At 37.4% G+C, this 27,910-nt stretch overlaps 1 protein-coding gene across 1 annotated transcript in view; it reads left to right on the top strand.

Annotated features, from left to right (window-relative positions):
- ASXL3 (ASXL transcriptional regulator 3) overlaps positions 1–27,910 on the top strand; it is a 177,136-nt gene that overhangs the window by 74,912 nt on the left and 74,314 nt on the right. Inside the window, exons 5-8 of the mRNA XM_067699380.1 lie at positions 8,360–8,481; positions 17,285–17,402; positions 18,363–18,482; positions 27,377–27,540. Of these exons, the coding sequence (XP_067555481.1) occupies positions 8,360–8,481; positions 17,285–17,402; positions 18,363–18,482; positions 27,377–27,540 (524 nt within the window). The remainder of the gene's footprint in view (positions 1–8,359; positions 8,482–17,284; positions 17,403–18,362; positions 18,483–27,376; positions 27,541–27,910) is intronic.

Genomic DNA, 27,910 nt, shown 5'->3' with positions numbered 1-27,910 from the left:
GTGCTAGGAGAGAAATATTTCATAATATAAAGACTGGAAATAGAGTATGGTCTCATGATAAAAGCAAACTCCCTCTCAAATAAAACCAAAATTAAAGGTACTCCCCCAATTACCTATCCTGACAAGCCAGATTTCTTTTTGGTTGATAGAGTTTGTGATTGGTATAGAGGAACAACAGCATCCATGCTCTTAAAATGAAGTACTTTTTTCCATGATACCAGATAATCCGTTCTTTCCTTTTCTCTAAAGTGACAGCGTGTAACCATTTCTCAAACAGTTAACCATGGGTTTATCTAACTCCCTTTCTCGTACACTGGAGTTCTCTTTTCTGTGTTGAAGAATGAAGTAGTAGTGCCCGTGAGTGAAGCACTTATCCTTGACCTGTACCAACCTTTTAATGATATTCTTCCTGCATGCTTTTTCTCTATTTCTCATTTTCTAGGTGGGTTCCTGCATTTCTGTGTAGATGTTTCAGGAGCTTGCTGCAGCGTAGAAGATCACAGGTGTCGTGCCATAGAAGAGAATAGCTTCTAAGGTTTCCCCCCCCTCACAGCAGCTTACTGTGTTATTACTCTCCATAATTCTGAGAGGAATCTGTGTTGGTTCTCCGGTAGGAGCAATTAGGTGGTTAGAGGCTGGTACCTATCAGATATGCTTTTCCTAGTAAATATTTTCACTTCTGGTTTGAGTTTCTCTTTTCTTGTCTGAGTTTAAAAGGATATCTTTATGGATATCCAGAGGTACTAGTATAACTAAATTGCCATGATGATAAATTGAGTGCTTGTTAAGAGGGATTCCTGTACCTTCAGTTCCTCCTAGTTACCTGTGGAGATTCAGTGTCCTGTCCGATGCAAACCAAAGTGTTTGTGAACCATTTGTGGACCTTGCAATTAAATCGTGATACATCCAGTTCCAGAATATCAGATGAGCATCATTTGTAGCAATATGATATCAGCCACCCAAATCTTTAAGGTGTCTGGCGCGATTACATCTTATGGAGCACGTTCTTACTGATACACATGGCTGGTATAATTATCATCTGATTCTTTATTCCTCCTGGTTTATTTTGCTCCCTTTTCTGTAGACCTCTTCTGAGTAAGAAGAGGACTTCATTGGCCTAGTGAAGCAGGCTGTAAAGTATAGTAATATTTTTAGTTATATTGGATATATTTTATTCATAGAGAATGTTCAAATATCAATACTTAAAATGTTTAGACACTTAAAAGTCTTCAGGGAAAATTGCTGTTTCCATTATTTTATTGCTGTTATTTCTCTATTTAATTGCTTGCCTCTCATATCCTTTGAATGTTCTCTTTTAATGCAGTAAGGAAAATTGTTTCAATCTAGTTACCTAAACCTATCTTGGAATAAGGACTGCTTTGAGAGAAGTGGTTCTCCTTAGTATGGATCCAAAAAGGATTAAGGAATTGTCTTTTCTCTGAAAGAAATTGAGTCCTGGAAATATTTAGTTGGGGTCACATGGGTTTGTCTGGTTGTCATTAAGTTACCTTTAACAGTTTTGGGCATATATTTTGTTGCTGTGTTTATCCAGAATATCTGATATGCACAATTTCAAATGTAAGTATGGTACATAAGACATATTATAATACAAACATAAGCTTTTTTGATTATTTGCCAATCTGGGGATACTTTTGAATTACCTGCTTATTGATTTTTTAAAACACATTTTAGTTGTCCCCACTAGGTCTTCGTAGACTTGGTTTTTCTCAGGCAGAATTAATAGCTCTATACCATTTTTTTTTTTAATGTATTTTTAAGAAACCTGTGGTCTCAAAGTCAGGTCTTAGGTCTTAGTCACTGTTTTCCCATGCATTTTATACAGTCCTTGGCATGAAGGTGCTCAATAAAAGTTTTACAGTTGAATGAATGATTAATAAATAAACAATTAAGCCCCCTCTAAGAGCCAGCCCTCTTTTAAAATGTGATTGAATTCTCACAGTGTGCCACGGTATTATCCCTAATATACTGTGTGCTCTTCAATTTCAATTTTATTTATAAAAACTCTATTAAGCCTATAGTGTATGTCAGGATCATTTTGATAGAAAACTGTTTTTTGATTTGAGTGCATCTAGTCTGATTGTTCAGAAAATCGAAACGAAGTGGTCAGAGGAAGAACTGATAGAAGTGAAGTTGGTCAAAGGATGCTCTTCTCCCTGCCTCCGTTAGCCCTTTGAACCCCAGTTACCTTAGATAGCCAGTCACTTAGTGTGTAGTTTAATTGACATATAAAGATTAATATCTTTGTTGCAATGACTCTCTTGTGCCCAGATCCTGGGCTTTTGTGGTTCTGTCCCCACCCAGCTCCTGCCATTTCAAGTAAACATTGCGATTTCTAATTTTGACTTTTAAATGATACTTATTTCACCATGCAAAACCTCCAGACTGTGACTGTTCCTCTTAAAATAAGGCAACGAGTAAGGATGGCAGAAGGAAACGTATCCACGTTTAGTGGCAGGTCATACGACTTCCCAGCTGACTTGCATAGGATGTTTTGTAGTTTGGTTTTTCGTACTTTCCCTAATTGACTGTAGGATAATTTAAAAAATTTTAATGAAGTTTCTGTTTTCAAATTTTAAAAATTCATCTTTTATGTATACTTTTGCACAGTAAAAAACTATGCATTGCTGACCTCCCCGTTCATGAATTCTTGTTAAAAACGGTAATTGAGGGCTTCCCTGGTGGTGCAGTGGTTGAGAATCCACCTGCCGATGCAGGGGACACGGGTTCGTGCCCCGGTCCGGGAAGATCCCACATGCCGCGGAGCGGTTGGGCCCGTGAGCCATGGCCGCTGAGCCTGCATGTCCAGAGCCGGCGCTCCGCTAACGGGAGAGGCCACAACAGTGAGAGGCCCGCGTACCGCAAAAAAAAGAAAAAAAACAGTAGTTGAAAGTTAACTTCAGAAACAGATACTTTAGATAAATTTAATGAAAATCAGATTGGACAGTTTAGTTTAATAAACATTTATAGACCAATGGCTCTGTGCCTGTCTTTGCACGGGAGTAAGTCCCTGAGTTGCTGGGCCTGTGGGTGGCAAGGCAGACACAAGCACCAGTATTGCAGGGACTGTCATGGATTCATACACTAAGTTCCAAGGAAAGGATGGGGAGGATTAAGTCTACTCGGAGACTGGGATAGTCAGGAAAGCTTTGGGGAAGCTCTTTGAGTTTGGTCTGCCGAGTTTGCTAGGCAGAAAGGTAGAAGAGGGACGGTCAGAGTGAGTGAGACATACAGCAAGTATCTGTGTTCAGGAAATGGCACAAGGTCTTGACTGACTGGATCAGAGAGGGTGGCAGTTGGGAAGACAAGCAGATGTGAAACTAGAAATAAAGACAGAGTCAAGATTGCATTCTGCTTTCTCCCTTCTTTGTGTCTTGGGCTAAAAGTCAGAGCCCTCTTGTATACCTGTCAGTGGATTGGTACTTAGATTGGGGGGAATGTCACCCATACCCTCTCTAGCACTCAACTTAAAAAATACGACCTCTAAGCCATATTTTCCAGTTCAGTCACATTGTCAAGTTGAATGGTGAATGAAAAAGAAGGGAGAGAGGGACAACTTGGGACTCTAAGAAAAGAGGCTGAAATCCAGTCCTGTTGGAACACAGTCAGCAGTTTCTCTAGCCTTCTAGGCTGTCCCATGGTTACCTGTAATCCTCCGTCTCCCTTTGGTCCCAGCCTTCTAAGTAGAATATTTTGGAGGAGGGGTTTGGGAATCTGAGGGTGAGTGAGAGTAGAGGTAGGTGAGCAACAGCTACTGAAAATCCCATTAACTGTTTGAATTAAAAACTAGCAGATTAGCTTTTAACTATACATTTGGCTTGCCTGGTTTGGGCAGGCAAGCAAAACGTAGACAGAAATAATATTTCTGTACCTTTTAGCACATGTTTTCTCATCTTCGGCTTGTCCAGCTATGAAAAGGGCAGGCAGTCTTGTGGGGGTTTCCAGGTATAAAATCCTGGCATGCGTTTTGTGATGGTGCCAGTGTACAGTTAGGAAAAAAAAGAAAAAAAGCTTCTATTCTGTCCTGAATGCCAAGAAGATATCACTTTCTAAGCTGCATGTCAGTGTTAGATATTTATTGGATAAAACATCTGTCCTAATTCTTCACTCTCCTGGCTCCTGTTGTAATTTCACATACAGGGGATTTCCCCTGGTCCTTTCTTGAACATTAATTTTTCTTTGACTTATATTTTAGAGACCAAACTCAGCCCCTTAGATAAATATTCAGGCAACTGTTTAAAAAAAGCCCTATATTATTTATTTATCACATCTGTTAAGAAAGCTGCAAGGATAAAGTAAAAGTGAAAACTGTGTGTTTTGTCAGAATATGAATATGCAAGAATATGTTCAACTACGTCTCAAACTATGGCAGTTTTGAGAATCAGCCGCCCTCATCAGATACATGGCAGAAGAATGAATAAAGTCACTTAGATGCTCATGTTTGGGGTCTGTATTGTCAATGGGCGTGCACACACACACACACACACACACACACACACACACACACACACACACATATATGCAGGCACACTGTTTGGGGCCTATAGATGCGTTACATTGTGTCCTAATCATTTTTATTCTTGAATTTTTTCCCTTTAAAATAAGTTTTAAATCCAAAGGAACATTCATACATTTTATTTTCTATTACACTTACTTCCTTAAAAGTTCTATAATTATTTTATCAGAAATAAATAATTAGGGAAAATGGTTTGACCCAGAGAAGTAGGACCAACTTCAGAAAGAGGAATCGGGCATCAGGTAGGAAAATGACTCTGTAGTAAAGGAATTCTCATGATGCTTCACTTGGGTCTAGGCTGGAATGTGAAATGTAAGATAGAGTAAAACAGAGTTGAGGTAAAGGAAATTGAATCACCTCAAGAAAAAACTTCACGGTATTCCTTGATGCTCGTTTCAGTTTTATTGTCCTGCCCTCCAGCTGAAATTCTGGTAAAGCTGAACAGAATCTCTCTTTTGGAAACACTGTAGGTAAATATATGTGAATCACTATTAACATAGTGCAGTAGTGAATTTAAACGACCATTCAGCGTATACTGGAATAGGTATCACAACACCCTGTGGTTTCCTAGGTCAGAAACAAACAGAGCAAGTCGTAACTTAGATATCTGTTATCCTCAGGAAGTGACAGCTGACTGTATACTGCTTATTGTAGCAGTCACAAAATATAAGACATAAAGCTTTGATTACATCTACGCTGATTCGGTATTTGTTGTTTTTTCGATCCTGCTGCATTGAAGTTTACCTTTGAAACACTTATGAATAAAATCATTTCCTAAGAAAATTAGTAAATTTGTTTCTATGTCCAGTAAGCAGAAGCATTCTCCTGTTTTCCACACATTTCCTGAAACCCATGTACCGCATTTGGTTATCCTTTTTAACTACCATTAAGTTTGTATTTTTCTAGGTGGCAACACGAATTTAAGAATGTGAAAGTAATGAAATGTATTTGCTAATGCGCACTTTACTGCTGGCTGGGCTTCCATTCCATCCATTTAGGTCTGTTCGTTTGAGATCGTATATCCTGCCTGCCACCTTCCTCTCGCCTCCCCAGTTTGTCACACTTCGTATCGACTCCAGAACATTGAAAAGGCCATCTATGTAATCAGTACAAAAATACATTTATCTTTAGAATATAAACCGATGATTATTTCTAATACTTCTTGATAAGTAAGCTTTGGCAAAGTGTTACAAATTAGTGATGATTCCAAGGAGAGAAGCCTGGAAGCCATAGTTTATGCAAGCAGTGTTATAAAATGTTTCTTTACTAGAACATTTAGACTGTTTTAAGAGAAAAATGTCATCTTGTGTTAAATAGAAAAAAGTTACCTGGTCTTAAACTCAAGGACTTCTCTCCCTGTATCCCTGGGCAAATCCTTTGGCAGCTTCAACCTCAGTGTTTCCTGGGCCAATCGCTCTCAGTTTCTTCTTGTCAGAGCTCAACGTCTTGTTCCCTGTACCCTCATTAACTTCCTGTTTCAGGTCCTCCAACATGACGCAAGGAAATTAAACTTCTTTAGACATTAAATTTTTTGTATCAGTTCTTGCCCTTGAAGCCAAATCTTCTAAGCGGAAGATTATGGACCTGGCCTTGGACCCCAGCTCTGCTGTTTCACTTGGCTGTGTGACCATGGGCAAGTTATTGACCCTTTCTGAGCTCTAGTTTTCTCTCTTGAATGTGGAGATGATACTTTTCCATCTCGCAAGGAAGCTGTGAGGATGAAATGAGATCACATGTCCAGCACCTGGCATTAATAACTAACAATTATTTTATCTTCCAAAACGTGTTCATTTTGGCTTCCTGATTACTTTCTGTTATTAAAACAAAACTTGATTAACTCTTTATTCCAAGTATGCTCTTTCATGGACCACATGTTCATTTCTAGGCAACATGAGCTTGAGTCTGTCTAAAGCAGTGCTCTCGACACTAACACGTGCATATGCCTCCATTTTTTTTTAACTCTTATGATTTGTGCATTTTATTGTATCTGTTTCATATCAAAATAAAATATTTTAAATAAGCATTGAACTACAGTTAGTAACATGGAGGCTAAAGTATTTGGTGGGAGATGTATTGATCTTTTTTCTTTTTAGCATCTTTATTGGAGTATAATTGCTTTACAATGTTGTGTTAGTTTCTGCTGTATGACAAAGTGAATCAGATATATTCATACATATATCCCCGTATCCCCTCCCTCTTGCGTCTGCCTTCCCGCCTCCCTATCCCAGTCCTCTAGGTGGTCACAAAGCACCGAGCTGATCTCCCTGTGCTATGCAGCTGCTTCCCACTAACTATCTGTTTTACATTTGGTAGTGTATATATGTCCATGGCACTCTCTCACTTTGTCCCAGCTTACCCTTCCCCGTCCCTGTGTCCTCAAGTCCATTCTCTACGTCTGCATCTTTATTCCTGTCCTGCCCCTAGGTTCATCAGAACCATTTTTTTTTTAGATTCCATATATACATATGTATTAGCATACTGTATTTGTTTTTCTCTTTCTGACTTACTTCACTCTGTATGACAGACTCTAGGTCCATCCACCTCACTACAAATAACTCAGTTCGTTTCTTTTTATGGCTGAGTAATATTCCATTGCATATATGTGCCACATCTTCTTTATCCATTCATCTGTTGATGGACACTTAGGTTGCTTCCATGTCCTGGCTATTGTAAATAGTGCTGCAATGAACATTGTGGTACATGACTCTTTTTGAATTATGGTTTTCTCAGGGTATATGCCCAGTAGTGGGATTTCATATGCCTCCATTTTTGACTAGAATCATTTTTAACTCCTCCACCTTCCTTTAAAACTCAGGTCAGAATCCTCCCAAGTTACTGTTCCTTGGAAAATTTTCTTGGATTAGCGTAAACCCTGGTGCCCTTAAGAAGTCTTATTTTGAGATTTTACAATATGTTCTCAAGCTATTTTCTTCTGTCGAACTTCCCCTTGCCTCCTGTATTTGACATATGCCTTCGTTCTGCCACTAATCATAGTGCTTCCTCACTTTGATTTTCCACATAAACTCCTCCCATCAAGTGCACAGAAAAGGCCTGCATCTACACTGCTGCCAAAGTGTGAAACCTGGTCTCCTAGGCGGAATGTCTGAGGAGGCCAGAAAGAAGCGTTGGAGCTCCAGCACAGGTGTCATAGAGCAGAAAGTGACGGTGGGCTTGACTTGCATAGACTAGGTGCCTGGAAAGCTTGACTCTGGTAAAAAAAAAAAATGAGCAGATTATATTGCAGTCTGCAGAGGACATGATTTTCTTGAAAGTAATTATCTTCAGTTGACACCCAGCATCTCAGATTTCATTTCTCCTTCTCCATGCTGTTTGCCTTGACCCATAGAAGAGGATACACACACCCCAGTAGACCATAGATTCTATAGAAGGAGGGCTGTTAAATAAAAGAATCATAGTACCTCTGAGGTTGGTAGATTGAAGACAATTTCATCAGTGTAGATTCTTTCTTCAGAATGCTGTGCGTTGCCCAGCCTCCCTACTCAGCTCCAGAAAGTACCTCCTGACTCCCAACTCTTGAGATAGATATTGTGTTCTTTTTTATGTCTATACAATAGCCCAAAACATAGAAATTATCATCAATTGGTGGGTAAGGAAACCGAGGTTTAGAGAAGTTCAATGTAACCGTGGCCACACAATTATTAAATGATCCCTTCCTTTAAATCGAGATACTCTTCTTTTTACTGTGCTATTTTGCCTTATTTTACGTATCCATTTTCAATTGGAGAAAAGCTCCAAGTGAGGTAATTACAGTGGCTATAAAAAAAGGAATTCAAATTAGTAATATTATTATCTCTCTGTTTCTAGTTTGTGCAAAGCAGGTAACTGATGAGGCATCTTCCACTCGAGATTCAAGCCTTCCTAACACAGCAGTGCAGAGCAAGTTAGTGTCTTCCTTTCAGCAACACACCAAAAAGGCTCTCAAGCAGGTAAGGTTGCTGGCATTTCTTCTTTGTCCCTCAGTTCTGCCTACTTAAGGTAATGGAAGTTATGCATAGAAAGTAAAATAAATAAGAACATAGTAATCAGAAAGCAACAGAGATGTCCTAGATTCAACTAATCCCTTAATATTCAATACGCTGATTTTAATCTATGCTAAAAACTAGGAGAGGCTTGGCTGAGACCTTTGATGTAAAATAGAAGAGGGAAAATGTGTTTGGAATCATATAGAACTAAGATTTTGTGTGTGTGTGTTTTATAGCAAGTATATTGGGTTCATACATGCGTTGCATATTTTAAAAATAAAGTCTCCGTTTATGATCTTGTGTTTATCTGATAGTCGACGTCAAAATAAATGTAATGTCTTTCTTATTACTGAAATGCATTGTTATAAATAAGAAAAATAGCAATCGTGCCTTGCTTGTATGTAGGCTATCCATTAGTGCGTTTGGTGCTGAATAGAGGTCAACTTTGCAGTATCATCCCAACATTACGTAAGCAGTCTTGAGTTGTGTGTCCTTGTCCAGAGACGGTGCTGGGAAGTGTGGTTATAATGTTGGGCTCTGGGCTCAGACATAAGCTGATTACAACCCTTGCTACTGTGTGACTCTGGGTAAGCCACTTCTCTCCTCTGAATCTTAAACTCCTTCTCTAGAAGATGTAGAAAATAAAAGTACCCTTCACATGGGAATGATCCAATAATTAAGTGAGGTGATACACTGAAAGCATGTGGTAGAGTGGTCCATAATAATCACTCAATGAACGTTACCTTCTGCTACCCACCCCAGAAATGCTGAATGTGCCCAGAAGAAATGAAAGAGATGCTATGGTTAGACGGGAACATTGCATGATTGTAATAGTAATAAGGTCAATAAATATAAACCTTACATATTTAGTCCTGAATTCATGGTTTTCCCTTGTTTAACTGCTTTCCTCATTTTTTATTTTCATCCTTCTGAGACAGCCACCTCCACTTCACCCCTTGCTGACCCTTACCAAGTCTAGGAATAGAGGTGTCATTCTAAGTGATATATTTATAGCAAGAAGGAGAAGCCATGTTTTTCAATAAAGTTTAAAATGTTTTTAAAGTCCCACCAGCCTGTAAAGCTACTTAGTATTCACATCCAATCCCTTAGACTTAGAATGTCTCCACCTCCTCCTCTATTACAAACCAGGAAACTTAGGAAAGAAACTTAACGTTTTTGTAGTGAATTCTGTTACTTGTAAATTCCGTGTTAACTACTGAAATCGCAGTATTTCCTTTCATTGGTATTATATTTAGGGTAGTAACAGTGTTTCATCCTACAGAGGTCAAATACTCTTCACTGAGCTTGCCATTTGTATCATTGCTCTTGAGAAATGTTATAGATGCCAAAGAACAAAATTGAATTCAGTGTTGAGATCCCTTTTTAATTGGTGAAATAAAGAATGTATGATGGTAGGGAAGCCTGGAAAAAGGCTGGTTCAGGTGGCAAATAGGATGCAGGTACTAAAACACTAACCAGGATGGAACGAAAGATACAAAACTGGATACTGGTAACTGGAGCATTTAAGAAACGTGGATGCAATCATAAATGAAACTCATACTTCTGAAAAGCAGTGATTTAGAAAATGTGTATACACTGTGAAATCTTCCTCCGTGTGAGTGTAAAGATTAACATTCACATCTCTGTATTGCCATGTCTCATTATTTTTTACTTTCTTCATTTTGGTTTCATATCCTTTGAACTTTTTTTTTTTTTTTTTAACAGTTACTAAAACATTACACAGCTTTGAGTTAGTGGGTATTTTTGTTCGTTTATTTTGTTGTGTTGTAGAGCACATGTTCGTGGGAAGCGCCACTTGCTTGATTAGGGGCTAAGCCTTGTTTTAAGAAACCTGCCCTGGAAGCTTCTTAGTGTCCTCAAAGAGCTCTTTATTAATGTCTTAAAACTTCTTGTTGTATAACCAAGTAACAAATTAGTTACCCATACAATATGGCACAATATATAGCAGATATGCTAATGTTTGATTAATAATGAAATTCATACTGGAAATACATTTAGAAGAAAAGCTGTTCTTGCAGAATTTTGCCCAGATTCCCTGTAATTGCTGAGTTTCTTAAGACAGCATTTCAAAAATTGACTGAACATGCGGCATTTTAAATTGTAGCAGCCTCAGCAAATCTGCAGCTTTCTTTTTGATAGTTGAATGGCTGTGACCATGTAGAATTCTTTGTAAGTGTATGTGCTGTTATATATCAATATATATATATTTTTTTCCATGGTTGTGAATATGTTTTGTGTGTACACATACAGGCACAAATCATAATCTCACCAACGTAGGGCCAGCCAAATAACCTAATAATAATTACATTAGCTATCATTTATTTTTATGAATTCTAGACATTATTCTCTGCATTAACAGGCCCTATGCCGTTTAATCCTCATACAAATCCTTTAAAAGAATCCTTTAAAATATTTTTCAAATGAGGAAGCTACCGTCCAGAGGAACTTACACAAGACTGTCCAGTGAGTAAATCTTGGAGATGACATTTGAACCCAGAGTCACGGTTTCAGGTTCTGCCTTCTTAACTAGTAGTTCCTTTTAGCATATGCTATATAATGGGATAGATGGATTTTTGACATGATCCAAGGAAATCTACGTTCTTGAGTATTTGTATAATGCAAGGGAAACATAGTCATTAAGAATATTATTTCCTGACACAGGGAACAATATTATTTCCTGACACAGGGAACAATGTGTTCAGTATCGGCACGTATTAAAGGGAGGTACTTGGATGTGTTAGCTTTTACCGTTTTACTAGAAGTATATTCTGAGTCAGTGGGGTTTTAGTAGTTCAACTATAGCTTGTCCAGCGTAGATTCTTAGAAAGAAGTAGGTGAAAAAAAACCAAAAACAAAACCCAGTAGCTTTATATGCATAAGTATAGTGAAGAAAAATGATTGAAAACAAACCTCATGCAAAATAAGCCAGACATAATTTCCCAGCTCTGAAGCCCTCACCCCCACCCAAAGCGTGATGCTGCAGAGAGTGGGTGCTTTAACTTTGCACTGCTGTTGATTGCGGTGTAACTACAGGCTGGACAATATGGAGGCGATAATGCCCCTTGGCTATTGATGCAGAGTACTTTCATTGCCCCTAATATTTGGGTCCTTTTAACTTTCTGATCATCAAAACATTTGTGAATATCATATGTTGGGTGTAATTGCATGAATAGCATGTTGTTATTTCAGTAGTTATATTTCTGAATAGAATCTTCACGCTAAGCATATTCAGAAGCCTCTGGGGAATAACAGATTGCTGATTATTACCTTGTTCCCTGTCTTCTTTCTGCCTTGGTATTTTAGCTTTAAGAATCCTAAAAGGTGTGAAATGATTAGAGTTTGAATTTCAAGGAAGCATAATTAAGAAAGATTAAATTTGGGAAGTTTCTAAACAGCAGAATCAAATACAAGGTTAAAAAAAGGATGGGTTGAGGTCTGTTAGGATGGGAGGCAACATGATGGAGAACAGAACCTTTCTGTGTTGTTCTTGTTGGTTTCTTTGACTTCCTGCATTATTTATTTAGGGTGGGAGAGTTTATTCATAAAGTTGGAGATCCTTTTCCTTCCTCGTATCGCAAAACAGACATATTCCTGGTATTTTGCTTTCGCTTTATATGTTTGACCAGTACTGTGAAATTCCAAAGGTTATGTTGCATGATAGCAGTTTCTGGACGTGGGTGTTGACATTTAGCATTCTAGCAACAATGCACATTGTTGGTGCCTGACACAGCCAGCTGTTTCATATGTGTGTATTTCTCATTATTTTAGCATTCACGGCATGTGCTATTTTCCGACTTCTCAGTCAAGGGCTTACTGCATCCAGTGCATTCTTAAGTTACATTGTTGGTATTCTTTCTCTATGAAAACAAAGAAGGTATTACTTGTTTATGCAAATTCCAAGTTAACATTGAAGGCCTCTGGCTTTAGATTTTACTTTATTTTTCATTGGGGTGGAAATGAGAATTCTTCCAGGTTTTTAGAGTTATCCCAAGCTTTCTGTTTAAAAAATAAAATGTTTATCTAAAGGTTTTCTGTCTCTTTGTACAAGAGAATGTTGTGATACCTCTCTAGAGGAAAGCATGCTCACTCAGCATCTTTTGATTTTCACTCAAAGCCAGACTTGTAATTGTGAGATATGATCTTTACTTTCCTAGACTGGTTTAGCTCTGTTATGTTGGTTTCCTTAAATAAGTAAGTTTATTTCCAAGTGTAAGCCTATAAATTTCTTTCATATTGAATGATACCTGGAAGTACTAAACTTGGCAAGTCCAATGTACTCTGTGTAGTTTGGGCATGAGGACGTTACATGTCCGGGCAGCTTGAAAGACAAGCCTTTTAGTAGACTGCAATTACACTTGCCATCTGCTTGTTTATTTAGGTTTCGGTATTGCTTCTTTCTAGAATTGAAATTAGGATTTAAAGTTGTTCGATAAGATATTCTGTTAGCGTTCCATTGTATACCTAAGGGTTGAGTAGTTGGATATCATCTTCCTAAAATGAATCTAGACTAATATAGTAAGACTTATTGTATAATATTAGTGTCAAAATAAAACCATGCTATAGATTGATCAACAGGGCCACCACTAGCTAATTAAAACCTTTGGTGTGGAATAGAGAAAGGCATCCCATCCCCAAGTTGTCACAACAACAAATAAATCTCCCCTTTCAGGGTATCTTTGTGCAGAGCAAATCTTCCATGACCATCAAAAGTGGTCATCCTAATTGTATTTTCTTAAGCTATTACATGGATGTATATTTTCCAGGCTGGGATACCCAAACTTAGATAATTACAAGGTAAATTGCATTTAACCTCTGTTATATTTGTAGCATAAAATAGGAAGTTTTCTTGTTCTCTTGGAATGTTAGCTACAGCTCAGAGTTAAGGATAATGGGGTACAGGAGTACCCTGTTGTGAAGCAGGGTGCTAGACACAGCCTCAAAGGACTTACTGAGAGGAGGCCAGGTGGCCATCGACCATCCCCCAAAAGCCTATATGAAACATAGCTCTGTGGAGTTCCTGTTTAAAAAGCCTTACCAACATTGCTGTCTCTGTTTTACAGAGACGTTTCCCCAAGTAATTTACTCGGCATTACTCAGCTAGTTAGTTCTCTGATTCCACAGCCTCATACCTCACAGTCGTTAAGACGACTCTGCCTCAGCCCCTGTTCTGCTGCAAGTCAGCACAGTAGAAGAGGGAGCTTTTCATACCTCTCTTGGGCAGTGGTCAGACTCATTTTTGGGGGAAGGTGAGGAACTTTGGGAAAGGTGTTTAGCAGGTATCCAGAATTGATGCCCTCAGGCTGAATTTGGCTCAGAGACCTCTTTGTTTTGTCTGACACATTGTTGAAGACAGGACAACTCACCTACAAATCCAGTTGTATTGCTTCTCTTGAGTCATTACTACCACCTCCAATGGGGTATAGGCATCCCGGTCCTCAGCCTCCCCCTTGTCGTGGTCTTAGCCCAGCTAGTGTGGTCCAAAAATAATTGCACATTCTTCAGGGGATTGGGAGGAGGAGACACGCAGCATGTGTGAGTGGCCCATGGGCACGTAGCTGCAGCAATATAGGTATCTCACCAAAGCAAACAAACAAGCAGACCATGAGCAGCTAGCCTCTTTATCTGCAGAAGCCACGCCCTGGAGTGAGGAACTGGGAATCACTATACTACTACCTGCCTTGTGGACGTAACAGGTGCTAGAGTTCTCTTGTTTGGAGCCAGCCCAAACTATCCAGACATCTCAGTTGAGTCAACATTGGTTTCTTTCCCCTCCATCCACATTCTGATCTGCTTGGAGGGTATCCCCAGGGTCCACAGTCAAATAAATCCTGCTTTCTAGAAAGTGAATTGGAATCCCCAAGGTAGCCTAAAATGGCTACGGATCTAGTAAATGCTACCGAGTTGCCCCTTCTCATAGCTGAACTCTGATACTCCTGAGTTTGTTTACTAGCCTGCGGGCTTTACTACTGTGACTGGTGTCATAGTAAAAAAAGGCTTCCCAAGTTTTGCTTCTTTGACCCTAGAAATGTTATTTGGAATAAAAAATAATGCTTGTTTTTCAGAGGTAAAGCAAAAAAAAAAAGTGTGTATTTTTAATACACTTAAAACAATCATTTAAATGATAGGCATAGTTGTTTTTATCACTTACAGGCACATAGTGTTGCATTTCAGTATTTAAGAAAATGTTGTACCAAGAAATATTGTTCAAATTTATGAGCAGGAAATACATATTCAGTAAAAAATCATTGAGACCATAGAAATGGGCTCAATGTTGACTAGCATTCCTTTTCCCTACCTTGGCTCCAGCTTGACTGTTTAAAATTCAGAATAGCCTTGGCTTTTTCTTCTTATTACGTTATGTATATCATGGTTTATTTCTGTCCAACTGCTAATTTTTCTATAATAGAGTCTTCTCCACTCTAAAAATTGAGGACAAAATTTTTGTTACTTTAATAATTATTTACTGCAAACACTGTAAAAAGACATGTCATCTTTGACTTTATGATTCCAGCTTCTAAGCGTCTTGTTATATCATCTCTTCTTTTCTTTTTTTTTTTTTTTTTTTGCGGTACGCGGGCCTCTCACTGTTGTGGCCTCTCCCGTTGCGGAGCACAGGCTCCAGACGCGCAGGCTCAGCGGCCATGGCTCACAGGCTCAGCCGCTCCGCAGCATGTGGGATCCTCCCGGACCGGGGCACGAACCCGTGTCCCCTGCATCGGCAGGCGGACTCTCAACCACTGCGCCACCAGGGAAGCCCCATCTCTTCTTTTCTTAATCAACATTTTCCAAAATACACCTCCCCACCATGCCGTAAAATGAGTATTTTTTAAATGCCTATTTGGATTGCCAAGGGAAAAGTTTGAAATCTGTTATGTGAAGACTCCTAAAAACGAATCACTCTTTATACAGGTTTGTTTTGTGATGTCTTACACAGTGGGTAAAGATGGGCCTAATTGTAATTTCAGGTACTGCGTTGGCTCATTCTGTTTATTTTTTAAAATTTTTAAAATTTTTTTGCGGTACGCGGGCCTCTCACTGTTGTGGCCTCTCCCGTTGCGGAGCACAGGCTCCGGACGCGCAGGCTCAGCGGCCATGGCTCACGGGCCCAACCGCTCCGCGGCATGTGGGATCTTCCTGGACCAGGGCACGAACCCGTGTCCCCTGCATCGGCAGGCGGACTCTCAACCACTGCACCACCAGGGAAGCCCGCCTCATTCTGTTTTATCATTGGATTGATAGGTTAATGTCTACAAAGTGCTCGGAGTTCTCACACAAGGCTAGAGAGATTTATGCAATTATGTACACACCTTAATGAAAGAGTAAATGTCATAAATATTTTATAGCACACATGCTGTCATTCAGAATATTATTGCCAGCAAGCTAAAGGTGAGGAGGATGGCCTCTTATTCATCTTTGTATCTCCTGTCCGTCCACGGTGCCTAGTACTTTATAAAAGGTCAATAAATGTAAGAGTTGAAGGGAAGATGTATCCTGTTATTATTAGCAACAGTATCATTTGTAAGCGATTTCCCAAGCCATTCACTTTCCCACGTGGTTTTAAATCTCATCTGAATATGTCTTTTCTCATTTAAGTGATATTTAATTTTTCACATCTGCAGTTATTTGACGGCTAAATCTTATGGTCTACGAGTTGGACATTCAGGTAAAACCCTTTGCAAATAAAATGGTATTGTTTCTGTCAGCAAGGGGATATACAGTCAATGCAGTATTTCAGGAGACTGTGACAACTATTGGTCAAAGGACATTAGTCAAGTAACTGAAATGTTATAAAATTGGTAGAAATTACACAGAAACCAGGAATTGAAAGGTTGGAGACTGTCTGTGGTCAGCCTTTTAACCTTTTGAGGAGTTTTAGTATTCCTGGAACCGTGAATTTATCCTCTCTTGAATTGTGTCTGCTTAAGACCCTTTTTATTGCAGGTAATTTTCTGCGTAAAACGATCAGCTAGATAAGCTGTATTTCAAAACTTTCCAGTGTCTTTTCAGTACATTATCATCACCATGGTTGATTCATTTATGAAACACAAAGCACTCCCATTTGGAGCAATTTATTCTCGTATTGGTCTTCTTTTCCCTGGATTTGCCAGAATGCCGTCACGTTCGTGTTCTGAAGGTTAATGCCCAAAGTCAAGCAGACAGAAGCCAAGTGCTGCAAGGTTTCCAAGATTAGGACTGATTCCCTTCACAGAAATAAATGATTCCTGCCATGTTCAGTGATTTTGTGCAGCGCTCCCCGCGGCTGAGTGAGTGCATCAATACTGTAGTCCTTACCTGCTGTACATACTGATGACACTCGGTGTTAACTTGATTGACTGAGCAGCCCACTGGAGAGGACGCACCTGCAAGAGAAGTGCAGACATATATTTTTATCCTGGTCTCGAAACATTTATTTTACGTTTCTTTTCCTTGGGAGTCATGGTTTCAAATTCCATGGGCTCTCAAGCCACACTGCGCAGGTAGAACAAACCTTTACGTGCTGCTTTATTTTCAGAATTCTACCGAAAATGGTCTCAGGTTTATACCCTTTGCCAAAGCCTGATTTTATGCTTTTGAGGGAAAATGACAGGAAGGTGACGCTTAAGAGTCCTGACAAATGAGTGACTCTGTGGAATTTAAGTCTCTTAAGAGGTTCTATCTGATGATGGGCAAGTGGATCATTTAATTCAATTATGAGAAATCGTTTTGACTATATTTTTATGTTCTATTTTATTATCCTGTTTTGTAGGCTTTGAGGCAGCAGCAGAAAAGAAGAAATGGAGTCTCAATGATGGTAAACAAGACTGTTCCTCGTGTTGTTTTGACACCATTAAAGGTGTCTGATGAGCAGTCGGATTCGCCTTCAGGTAAAGAGCTAAAATATTGTATGCTTGGCCAGTTTCTTCCCGGAGGAGGCTTTCTCACCAAGAGAGATGTCATGAATTTTCTCTGGAACTGAATAATATTTCCACCTGAGGTTTCATTTAATTTTTTTATACCTTAGACTCTTTCAATGATTCAAAAATAATAGGGTATTTCGCTCTTAAAAACAAAACAAAACAAAAGCTTGCTCATCATCAAAGGACTTCATTTGCTAATGTCAGTAGATGCAAGAAAACGTGTAGTACTGCTAGGTGGATTTTTTTGTTGTTACTTTGGCTTTTGTTTGAATGTTGAACTTTAATGGTGGACCCCATGCTGATGTGTAATGCCATCAAAAGCCGTTCTTCCGTGAGTGTGAATTTGTTTTTCCATCCTCTGCTGCAAAATCAGGAATCCTTTATTAGTTTTTGTGTTCTGGCAGCATTCTTCTCACCTCAGTGCAGCCCTGACCGTTTCTTCTAATTTACCTCTGTCTCTTTATCAGCTATGTACCATTCTGTATATTATAGAGTGATGTTTGCGTTTTCTCTTCCTGCTTCAACATAAAGTTATTAATAAAGGCATGATCTCTCCCTCTCTCCAAGCCTCCCTTCATCCTTCATCTTTCTGTCTCGGTCTTGCATCGTCTCCAAGTGGCACAGTATTGTTGAAGCTTATTCGTGTATTTTCACAAAAGATCTGAGTGCTTCTTTGAAAAGCTATCAGATCAGTGAACGTGTCTTTGACTCCACTATCAGGCCATCTGTTCATGCTTTTTGTTCTGTTTGATTGATTTATTGGGCTTTTCTCTTTATATAGAGTAGAGGAATCAGATTGTGGCCAAAGGTAGTGTATTAACTCTTAGCAAAGGAGATAATATCTACGGTTTGTAGAACAATTTGAGATTTTTCTTTTCAAGGACAGCAAGAGGAAGATAATGACATAATAACTATTTCCTTTTTTAGGATCCGAATCTAAAACTGGTGAAGCAGACAGTTCAGATAAAGAAATGAAACATGGGCAAAAATCCCCCACTGGAAAACAAACGAGTCAGCACTTAAAACGATTAAAAAAGTCTGGTTTAGGTGAGTGTTCAATATACTATAACATTTCACATTTTAGATATTTAAATCTTGTTGAATGAAATTATGGGGACTCTTTTCTTTAATAGTTAAGAATATTTTTAAATCTTTCCAATTTATCTAAACCAAAAAGGGTGCTAAAGAATGCAACATATTACAATGGAATGATTTTAAGCATGTTGCTAAATTTGTGAATGATACTATTGGATGAAGCAGAGGCTAAAGATAAGAGGTTTAAAACGATCTACGTATTAAAGTAATTATCTGCCAAGTCATAATTCTGTCTAACATGCAGTGTTTTGTTCCTGAAACTGGGTTTCACTTTATCGGAATACATTGTATTGGGGGGAAAATGCAACTTTTATAAAGTGTTCATTGAACTGAAGAGTACACTGTCATTGGGGTCTGCTGCAGTAAAACTGCTCTGCCTTGCTTTTCATCTTCTGCTGTTTGAAATATTCAATAGTGCTTGTCTGAAAAACAGTGTACAATTGCCGAGAAGTGTGGCAGACAGTTACTGGGTCTTGCAAGTCAGTACCAGGTTTTCTTTTGAAGATTTCCTTCCTGATAACTTTTCATCAGGAACTCAATAGCAGCATTTTGGGGGAAAAGGAATATGGAAACTAAAAAGAGGAAAATAAACGTATCCTAGGCTGAACATTAAAATTCTAGACCAAACCTGCCTCGTTGCATGTCTGGACCTAATGGCTTCATTTCTCTCTCTCAGTTATTTCACCTCTGAGTTAGGGTAATGATAATGACCTAGATCATTGTAACATTTTGTAAAATGATGGGTAGAAAGTACAGATTTATTGACCTGAACTTTATTATTGGTTCTGCCACTTACTTTCTTGGCAACTTAGGGTAATTCTTATTTGCAGAGTTTATCTGTTTGTAAAATTCAAGCAAGATTTTAACCCATTTATTTATTTATTGAGTAAAGATCTATTGAGTGCCTACTATATACCAGGATTTTGTTAAATTCTGGGAGCATATTTTCAGTAAAGTCTTTGAATGGGGTTTAGATAGCCTTATGTAAGAGATCTTTGGGAAAGCAGAATTTATGTTTGTTTTAAATTCTTTAAACACAGCATAATTATCTGTTTCATTGTTTCCAAGGCTAAATCATTTTATAGTTATTGTCTAGCCCAAAACATATGTGTTAGTTTATAAACACCTACATATATACTGACATGTTTTTTCCTAGTCTTTTTGAGTTTTCTAAATTAAGTACTTTGAGTAGCTTCTGAAGCTGGAAACTGTAATGGGAGAGTGATATGTAAAGAATGTACTAAAAAAAGAAGCCCCCCCCCCCCAAATATCATGTTATGTTACCCTAAGTAATTTAAAAGTCAGTGACCTTCAGTTAAAAACAGTCTGCTACAACCTCAGGAAAGTCAATGCCATATCATGAGTTTAAGAAAATTCAAGGCATGGGGACCTCTTCATTTCTTTACTTAGCTGCCTTCAGGGCTGGGGTTCAACAAGGCTTGTACTCTTGTCAGGATCCTGTCAGGTGCTCAGGTCTTCAATCAGGATCTCTTGTTCTAATTGCTGTAACCTAGGAATCCTGCACGCCGCTTAGCATCTTACATGTTAACAATCATACAGTAAAGGTTAACAATCATACAGTAAAGGGTTTTCAGCTAATTTGTTAGCAAATTTAAAAGGCGATAAAGGAGACCACCATGTTCTTTTTAACCTGCTTTTTTCTTTTTAGACTACTAAGTAGTAGAAATAATGAAGCTACTTTAATGAAGGAATGGAAAACTACCCGTATTTAATGCAGTGGTCTTGGTACTTTGACATATTATCTCATTTACTTCAATTATGTACAGTTGAATTATTTTTATTTTACAGCTGAGGAAACAGAGGCCCAGAGAGTTAAGAGGGTTGTCCATAATGACACAGCTATTACAAGCCAAGGCACAGCTAGCTCCAAAGTCCAAACCATTATTTCAGAATATGTTCTGAATGTCTATAATCATCCAGCCTGTGTTGTAGACCTGTGGGCACCACTGAGGAGTAGCATAGTGTCTATGACATGATGAGCCTGCCATGGGTGTTAAAATGCAGGTACACTAGTTACACATAGAAGGAGAGCTAGCAACTAAAACATTTCCTGGCTGATCCTGTAAAATCAGAGGAAGAAGGTGGGATTTAAGGTCAAAAGTAACCTGAAGGTGATTACTAGGAAGGAACGCTGACTGACTGAGTAACCCAACAAGCAGCTGAGTACAATGGCTTATTTTGTGCAAATGAAGTTGGTAGTACTTATTAAGCCTCCAATGTATGCCCAGCACCATACAATGGAAAGTGAAAACAAGCAAAAGGAAAGAAAGGGCCTTAAAGGTGACCATCTCCAGATAGAATCCCATGTGTCTTCTAGAAAGTAATGTTTCTGATGTCCTGTGACCTTAGGAATCTTACAGAGTAAAGGATTCTTTGTTCTGTGCAGCGTTTTAGAATCATAACTAAAATGTAAGTTCCTTGAATTAGGGGTCGTTGACTTACACCAGTTTTTAATTATGCTTCTTCCTACCCAATCACACAGTAGGAGTTTAAAAATTACTTACTAAACAAATCCAAGCTTCTAATGGATATCTCTGAGGGGTTTTTAATAAATGTCCTTGCTGAGCTCAACTTCTGGGATTCATTCCAATATATTTTATTTGGTTTAATCTTTTTGTAGTGAAGAATTACAACTTTGCTGGTTTCATAAAATGTTACATACTTTTGAAATAAATTAATGCAGGAAAATAAATTTGAAGAGTAACTCTAAATACTATCATCAAAAATAACTTCCCCCAGGCTTCCCTGGTGGCGCAGTGGTTGAGAGTCCACCTGCCGATGCAGGGGACACGGGTTCGTGCCCCGGTCCGGGAAGATCCCACATGCCGCAGGGCGGCTGGGCCTGTGAGCCATGGCCGCTGAGCCTGCACATCCGGAGCCTGTGCTCCACAACGGGAGAGGCCACAACAATGACATGCCCGCGTACCGCAAAAAAAAAATAAAAATAAAAAAAAATAACCTCCCCCAGTGTTTTATAAATATTATTTGACATCTCCTAATGTGTAGCCATAGTCAGGGGTCATCTTAGAAAAATTGAATTATATCATTTTAATTAAAAGTACTAAATTTAATTAAGTTTAGCCTGAATAATAAAAAAGAATGGAAGTAAAACCAAAAACAAAATTGCTAAACATCGCCACGAGATATATTCATATCTAAAAGTTCTCTCCAAAGATACTAAAAATATGAAAAACTGGAATAGGAGCGATGATCATTTTAACTACTCAAGCTTTGGACAATATATTGTAAAGGATAGGGAGATAATTATACTTATGGTCCCTCTTAACTCCATGTTTTTGTTATATTATTTTTTAAACATCAAGGTTGTTAACATTTAATAATCTTCTTTTTTTTTTTTTACCATAATCCCCATAGTTCACTACCCCCCTGGTATTATATGGTAATGGATTCAGTGCTCCCCGGTAGACTGTTTACACAATTTCTTCATTTGTAAAGGGCACTTGGATTTATGTCGTAGATGATTAGATTTTGCCCTCTGATAATTTTTTTTCCCTAGACTGTACTCTTTGAAAGCCTATTTTTCTTCTCTGAGCTCTTTCAGAATCCATTCGTCTCTAATTTCTTTGAGACAACGAAGAACTCTCGTTTTGAACTCTTTCTGTATTTCTTTGGGCAGTTCCTCTTGCAACCAAAGGCCTTGGTCTGCCTCTTTCATGTGCTCCTTCCCTCTGTGTGAGTGTATGTGAGTACATCTTGTGTGCACATTTTATGCATAAATACCGTGTGGCTTCCCTTCTGGGAAATAGGAGGCTTTAAGCCAGCAAGGTCTCCAAAGTCTGCAGCCTTTATTCAGATTGGTGCTCTTCGACTCCCTTTGGTCAAAATAACAATTTCCCTGATCCTCATCAGACACTTTCCCATGATTTTTATTATGACTACAAAGTGTCGTCTTCTATAGCACAGACACTTACTGTGGCAATTCGGCAATTGTTGCTTCTTTGCTTCTCCGGACCTCAGCTACTTTATACTCTCTAGTGTCCAGGAATTAGACACTAAAATGACTACCTCTTTTTTTCCTCTGCTTAGTGTAGGGAGATGAGGTACCAGCTTTAATGAGATAAGACAATCAGATATAATGAGCTTGTTCTTAAGCCAATTAAGAGTAAGTATGTAAGGATAATTAAAATGGAATTAAACATCCTGTGTGGCAACAAATTTAGCAGTAAGTTCATCTGCTCTGTCTTTGTTCCAAAATTATAAAACATAATTTTGCTTAGATGGACATCTTTGAAATAGATCTTCTTTTGACTTTGTCATAAAACATTTAGAGAGGCACATAGTCTTTTTTTTTCCCCTGATACCCTTAAATATTTTGAACCATACCAAATAGTAACCAACAGCATAAGTTCTACTTCTCACATTGTCCATAATACATGTTTCTAAAATTTTATGATTTTCTCATTTCCCCAATACTCCTTCCCAAAGCTACTCTTGGTAAATGACCTCAGCTCCCTCATATGGAGAGTATTTCGGCCATATGTAAGCATTAAGCAAATTCCTTTCCTGTATTTTCAACATTTCTGTCTCTAGGTTTTGCCTTTGCCTTCTCTGCTGAGAAAATAAGCTTCTTCCTAATTCTCTTCTTGTAGTCTATTTTATCTCCCTGTGAAATACTTGAAACATATAGAAAAATACAGATGCTAATAAAACATACATCTATATACCTGTCACCTTGACTGCATTCCTAACAAATGTTAGGAGTTTGTTGGGCAAAAATATAGATAAAATTTTTGTACTTTTTGTGTTTATAAGTGAGATTGGCCAACAGATTTTCTCTCTCATATTGTCTTTGTTTGTCCTTATTTTGGAATAAAAGTTATATTAACTTCATAAAGTGAACTGAAGAGCTTTCTTTACGTATTCACTGGAATAAGTATAAAATGAGTGGGGGGAGAGTTCCTTGATGTATTGGTAAAATTCGTCTTTAGAGCTATTTGTAATATGTGCTGTGCATGTATGTGGGGAAGGAGGGGTTGTCTATTTATTTTACAAAAGTTTTTACAAATTTATTGAGGTTTGCTATTTTTAATATAATTTGAAAATTTGCAAACTTGAAATACTTTATGTCTTCAAAGATATTGGCTAAAGTCATAGTAGTATGATTTTTATGCATATTATACTATTTAAAATCAAATTTTAATTATAATTTTATTTGCCTTGTATATCTATACTGTATCTCAAATTATGTGCCTACCTTTCATTCCTATTCATGTTTATTTATGCCATCTCTCACTAGATTTATACCTATTTTATTAGTCTTAAAAAAATCCTTTTTCTGTTCTTGATGGTCTTCGTTGTTCTTTTCTATTTCATGAATGTGTACTCTTATTCTTTACAATCTTTCTCCTTTCTTCTTTCTCTGGTTTTTATTCTGTAGTTCATTCATTTACTTCTTGATTTGCACACTTAACTCTTGAATTTTCAATATTTTTTCTACTCTCGAATATATACAATTTATTTTTAAAACAAATTCAGCTGCATTTTACAAATTTTGGCATTATCATTTAGAATGTAAATATTTTGTAATTTCCATTACAAAACATTTCTTTAACTTGTGAGGTACTTAGAAGTGTACTTCCAAATGTCCAAATATATAATGAGTGTGGGAAGATTGGAGAGTTGCTATGTTATTGATATCTAATTTTACTTCTTTGTGGGTAGAGAGATGAGGTTTTATATTATTCTTCAGTATTGTTGAGACTCAGTGGTCAGCTTTGGGGGTTTTTTGTTGTTTTTTTGTTTTCTTTACTGTTTCCTGAGTGCTGACCAAAAAATTGCTTTCTCTTAAGGGCTCAGTGCAGTGTCCTATGTTAAATTCATTGGTTTAAGATCGATTATTGAGTTTTTAAAGTCCTTGGTATTCATAAGACAGGTTTTTTGCTTGTTATCTCAATGTCTGGTAAAATATGTTCAGATGTTCCACTGGCATTATATAGTGCCAATTTCTCTTTTTAATTCTCTCAATTTTAAATTTTGAATGCTATGCTGTTGAAATGGATGCAGGCTCTAGGTCATTGTATCTTTCCAGTGAATTATTCCTTTTATACTCAAGGAATTACTTTCTTATCCCCAATAAGGTTTTTTTTTTACCTTTGTTTATCTTTGATGTTAGTATTGTAGTATTGCTTTTTTTGATGTTTTGAATGTCTGCCTGGTATGTCTTAGTTTATCTCCTCATTTTCTTCTGTTCCATGTGATTTTTATTTTAAGTACATCTCTTGTAAAGCAGTATATAATCAGATTGTGTTGCTTTTAAAATCTAATATGAAATCCATTTGTATTTTTTTACTGTGTTGGGGACTTAATCAAAATTTCTTTTTCTCCTTTTATGCCTTCATGTGATTGAGTTTTCCTTCCATGAATTTATTTGGAAGTTATAAGTCTTTTCCATTTCTCCCATTGACTACCTACAGAGTTTTTTGGATGGAATGTCCTATAAATATCAATTAAGTCCATCTTGTTTAATGTATCATTTAAAGCTTGTGTTTCCTTAGCTATTTTCATTTTGGATGATCTGTCCATTGGTGAAAGTGGGGTGTTAAAGTCCCCTACTATGATTGTGTTACTGTCGATTTCCCCTTTTATGGCAGTTAGCATTTGCCTTATGTATGGAGGTGCTCTTATGTTGGGTGCATAAATATTTACAATTGTTAAATCTTGGATTGATCCCTTGCATGCAAATGGAAGTCAGCTGGAGTAGCAATTCTCATATCAGACAAAATAGACTTTAAAATAAAGACCCTTACAAGAAACAAAGAAGGACACTACCTGTAGAGTTTTAACAAACTAACAGTATCTCTCCTGTTTCCAAACAGTGCCAGGGTTATATGGTGTTCTCATTTCAATCACACCTTCCCATCTCTCATGCAATTGCTGTCTCCTGTTTTTTGTGTTTTTTTTCCATTTTGTTTTAATTCTCATTAGTTGTTAGTATTATTTTTCACTGTTAATGTTTATTTGGAGTTACTCATGTCTGTGAATCTTTTAGTTTGTCATTGCTTCTGCAACCCACTCATTCATTCTTTGAGTTAATTTCTTTATTTGTTAAGAACATCCGCTAGTACTTTTTCAGCAAGATTCTCTAAGGGATAGTTTCCATTTTGGATACTGAAAATATTCTTATATCGTTAATATCATTGCCGTTTAAAGGGACTTTATTAACGAAATTCTAGATCAATGCTTCTTTTCTTTTGGCCCTTTGAAGATACTTCATTGTCATCTGTAATTTATTGATGATAAGGTTCCTGTGTCTTATTGTGATCCCTTTGGAGGTAATCTATTTTTGTTCGAAACTGTTTTAAGGTATTCTTTTTATTTTTGATGTTTTGCTATTTCAACACATCGGATGGAGGAATGGGTATTTATCCTTTTTGAGATTTGGTATGTTGCTTTATCTGAGGACTCTTATCATTTTTTCAGTTCTAAAACTTTCAGACATTAGCTCTTCAAATATTGCCTCTCTGCTATTTGCTGTGTTTTTTCATTCTCAAACTCCTGTAAATGTGCATCCCGACTGCTTATTCCATTCCCTTTATTTTTTTCTCTCTCCTGCTTTCTTGACTCATCATTTTTAATGCTGCATTCAAGATATTTTCATCAACTCTATATTTATTCAATAGCTATTTCATTGTATCCATGGAATATTTTTAAAAAATTTTAAACTAAATTTTCATTTCTAGAAGTTCTATCTGTTTCTGTTTCAAATCTGCCTATTTTTAAAAATTACAGTGTCCTGTTTTTTCATAATGAGTTTATTTTCTTTTTTGTTTCTATTGTTTAAAACAAGGGGCAGCAAGTTTTTCTGTTAGGGGCCAGAGAATAAATGCTGTAGGCTTTGTGAGTCATGTGATTTCTGTCACAACTATTCAACTCAGCATTGTAGTGCGAAGGCACATCTAGACAGTAGCTAAACAATTGGGCATGTCTGTGTTCCAGTAAAAGTTTGTTTACCAGCAGCCACTGGACTGGATATAGTGCATGGGCAATAATTTGCTGACCCTTGATTTAGATCACACTCTATTAAAATCACATTCAAGTGATTCTCTTAACTCAAGCAACTGAGAGTGGTAATTCTTCCGTTTGATGCATCAGCTGACTGTCCCTTATGGTGGATTGTTCCCTTGTGTGTCGTAATTTCAAATTGTGGGCTCTATATACAGCCGTCTGTTGGAGGTCATTGTACCTGAGTTGTAGAATTATCCTACAAAGCATACTGGCATTTCAGGCCTCACAGCTAATATTTTTATAAAGGATTGCTGTTTTAAAGTATTACCCTTAAATTACCCTGAATAGGCATCTTCTGAAATACTCCAGTGCTTAGTGCTGTGCATGACACTTGGGGAGCACATAGCTATCAGCTATAATGCTCTCATTATCTCCATTAAAATTAACAGCACTCTTATTGTTATCATTGATCCTAAGTCTTATAGAATCTACAAAAACTGTAGTTGTTACCGTTTATGCTCCTAAAGTTTTTGAGGATTCTGATTAATTGGAAGACCGTAATTAAAATACTTCTTTATCTACACCTGGTGCTACTTTGAGTTAAAAATGCAGATGGTATTGAGTGAAGTAGACATTATGAAAATTAAAGACAACTAAGGCAAGATAGAAACCCAAAGAAACTTTGGAGATTTCATTCTGAAATATCATTCTTAAAAGAGATAGAATTAAATACATTATCAAATATATATATATATATATAATATATATATATATATATAGTCAGTATACATATGTGTGTGTACAGGTGTATGTTTTTCCCAATCTATAGTGAATTCATACCTCTTGCTTATTTATCACAGGACACTTGAAATGGACCAAAGCTGAGGATATTGACATAGAAACCCCGGGATCTATTCTTGTCAACACTAACTTGAGGGCATTAATAAATAAACATACGTTTGCTTCCTTACCTCAGCATTTTCAACAATACCTCCTGCTTTTGCTCCCAGAAGTGGATAGGCAGGTAAGTAGAAGTTTCAGACATTTGGTATTAGTCACCAGTTATATTATTATGAACTGGCAGGTCTGTTATCGAAGATGACTGATACATGGATGGATAGTTTTCTAATAATCTAGTATATTTGTGTAATTTATATACTTAAATGCTAGCATTGGTGTGTTTGCTTAATCTGCCTAAACAGACTCATTTTTCATGATCACTAGTGAGCAAATTCAAACTTTAAAATACAGCACATTGCCATAGAGTGAAAACAACAGACCTACCTACACTGGGCAGGAAAAACAAAGAAATCAAACATTCCAGTATCAAATAAATCTTTGAAATAGCTTCCCCTTTGCCCCGAGGGAATATTGAAGTGCAGCAATAAAAAGCC

Source organism: Pseudorca crassidens, chromosome 12, assembly GCF_039906515.1.
Source record: "Pseudorca crassidens isolate mPseCra1 chromosome 12, mPseCra1.hap1, whole genome shotgun sequence".
NCBI lineage: Eukaryota > Metazoa > Chordata > Mammalia > Artiodactyla > Delphinidae > Pseudorca > Pseudorca crassidens.
Note: the sequence above shows the minus strand (reverse complement) of the source record. Positions and strands in the feature narration are given on the sequence as shown.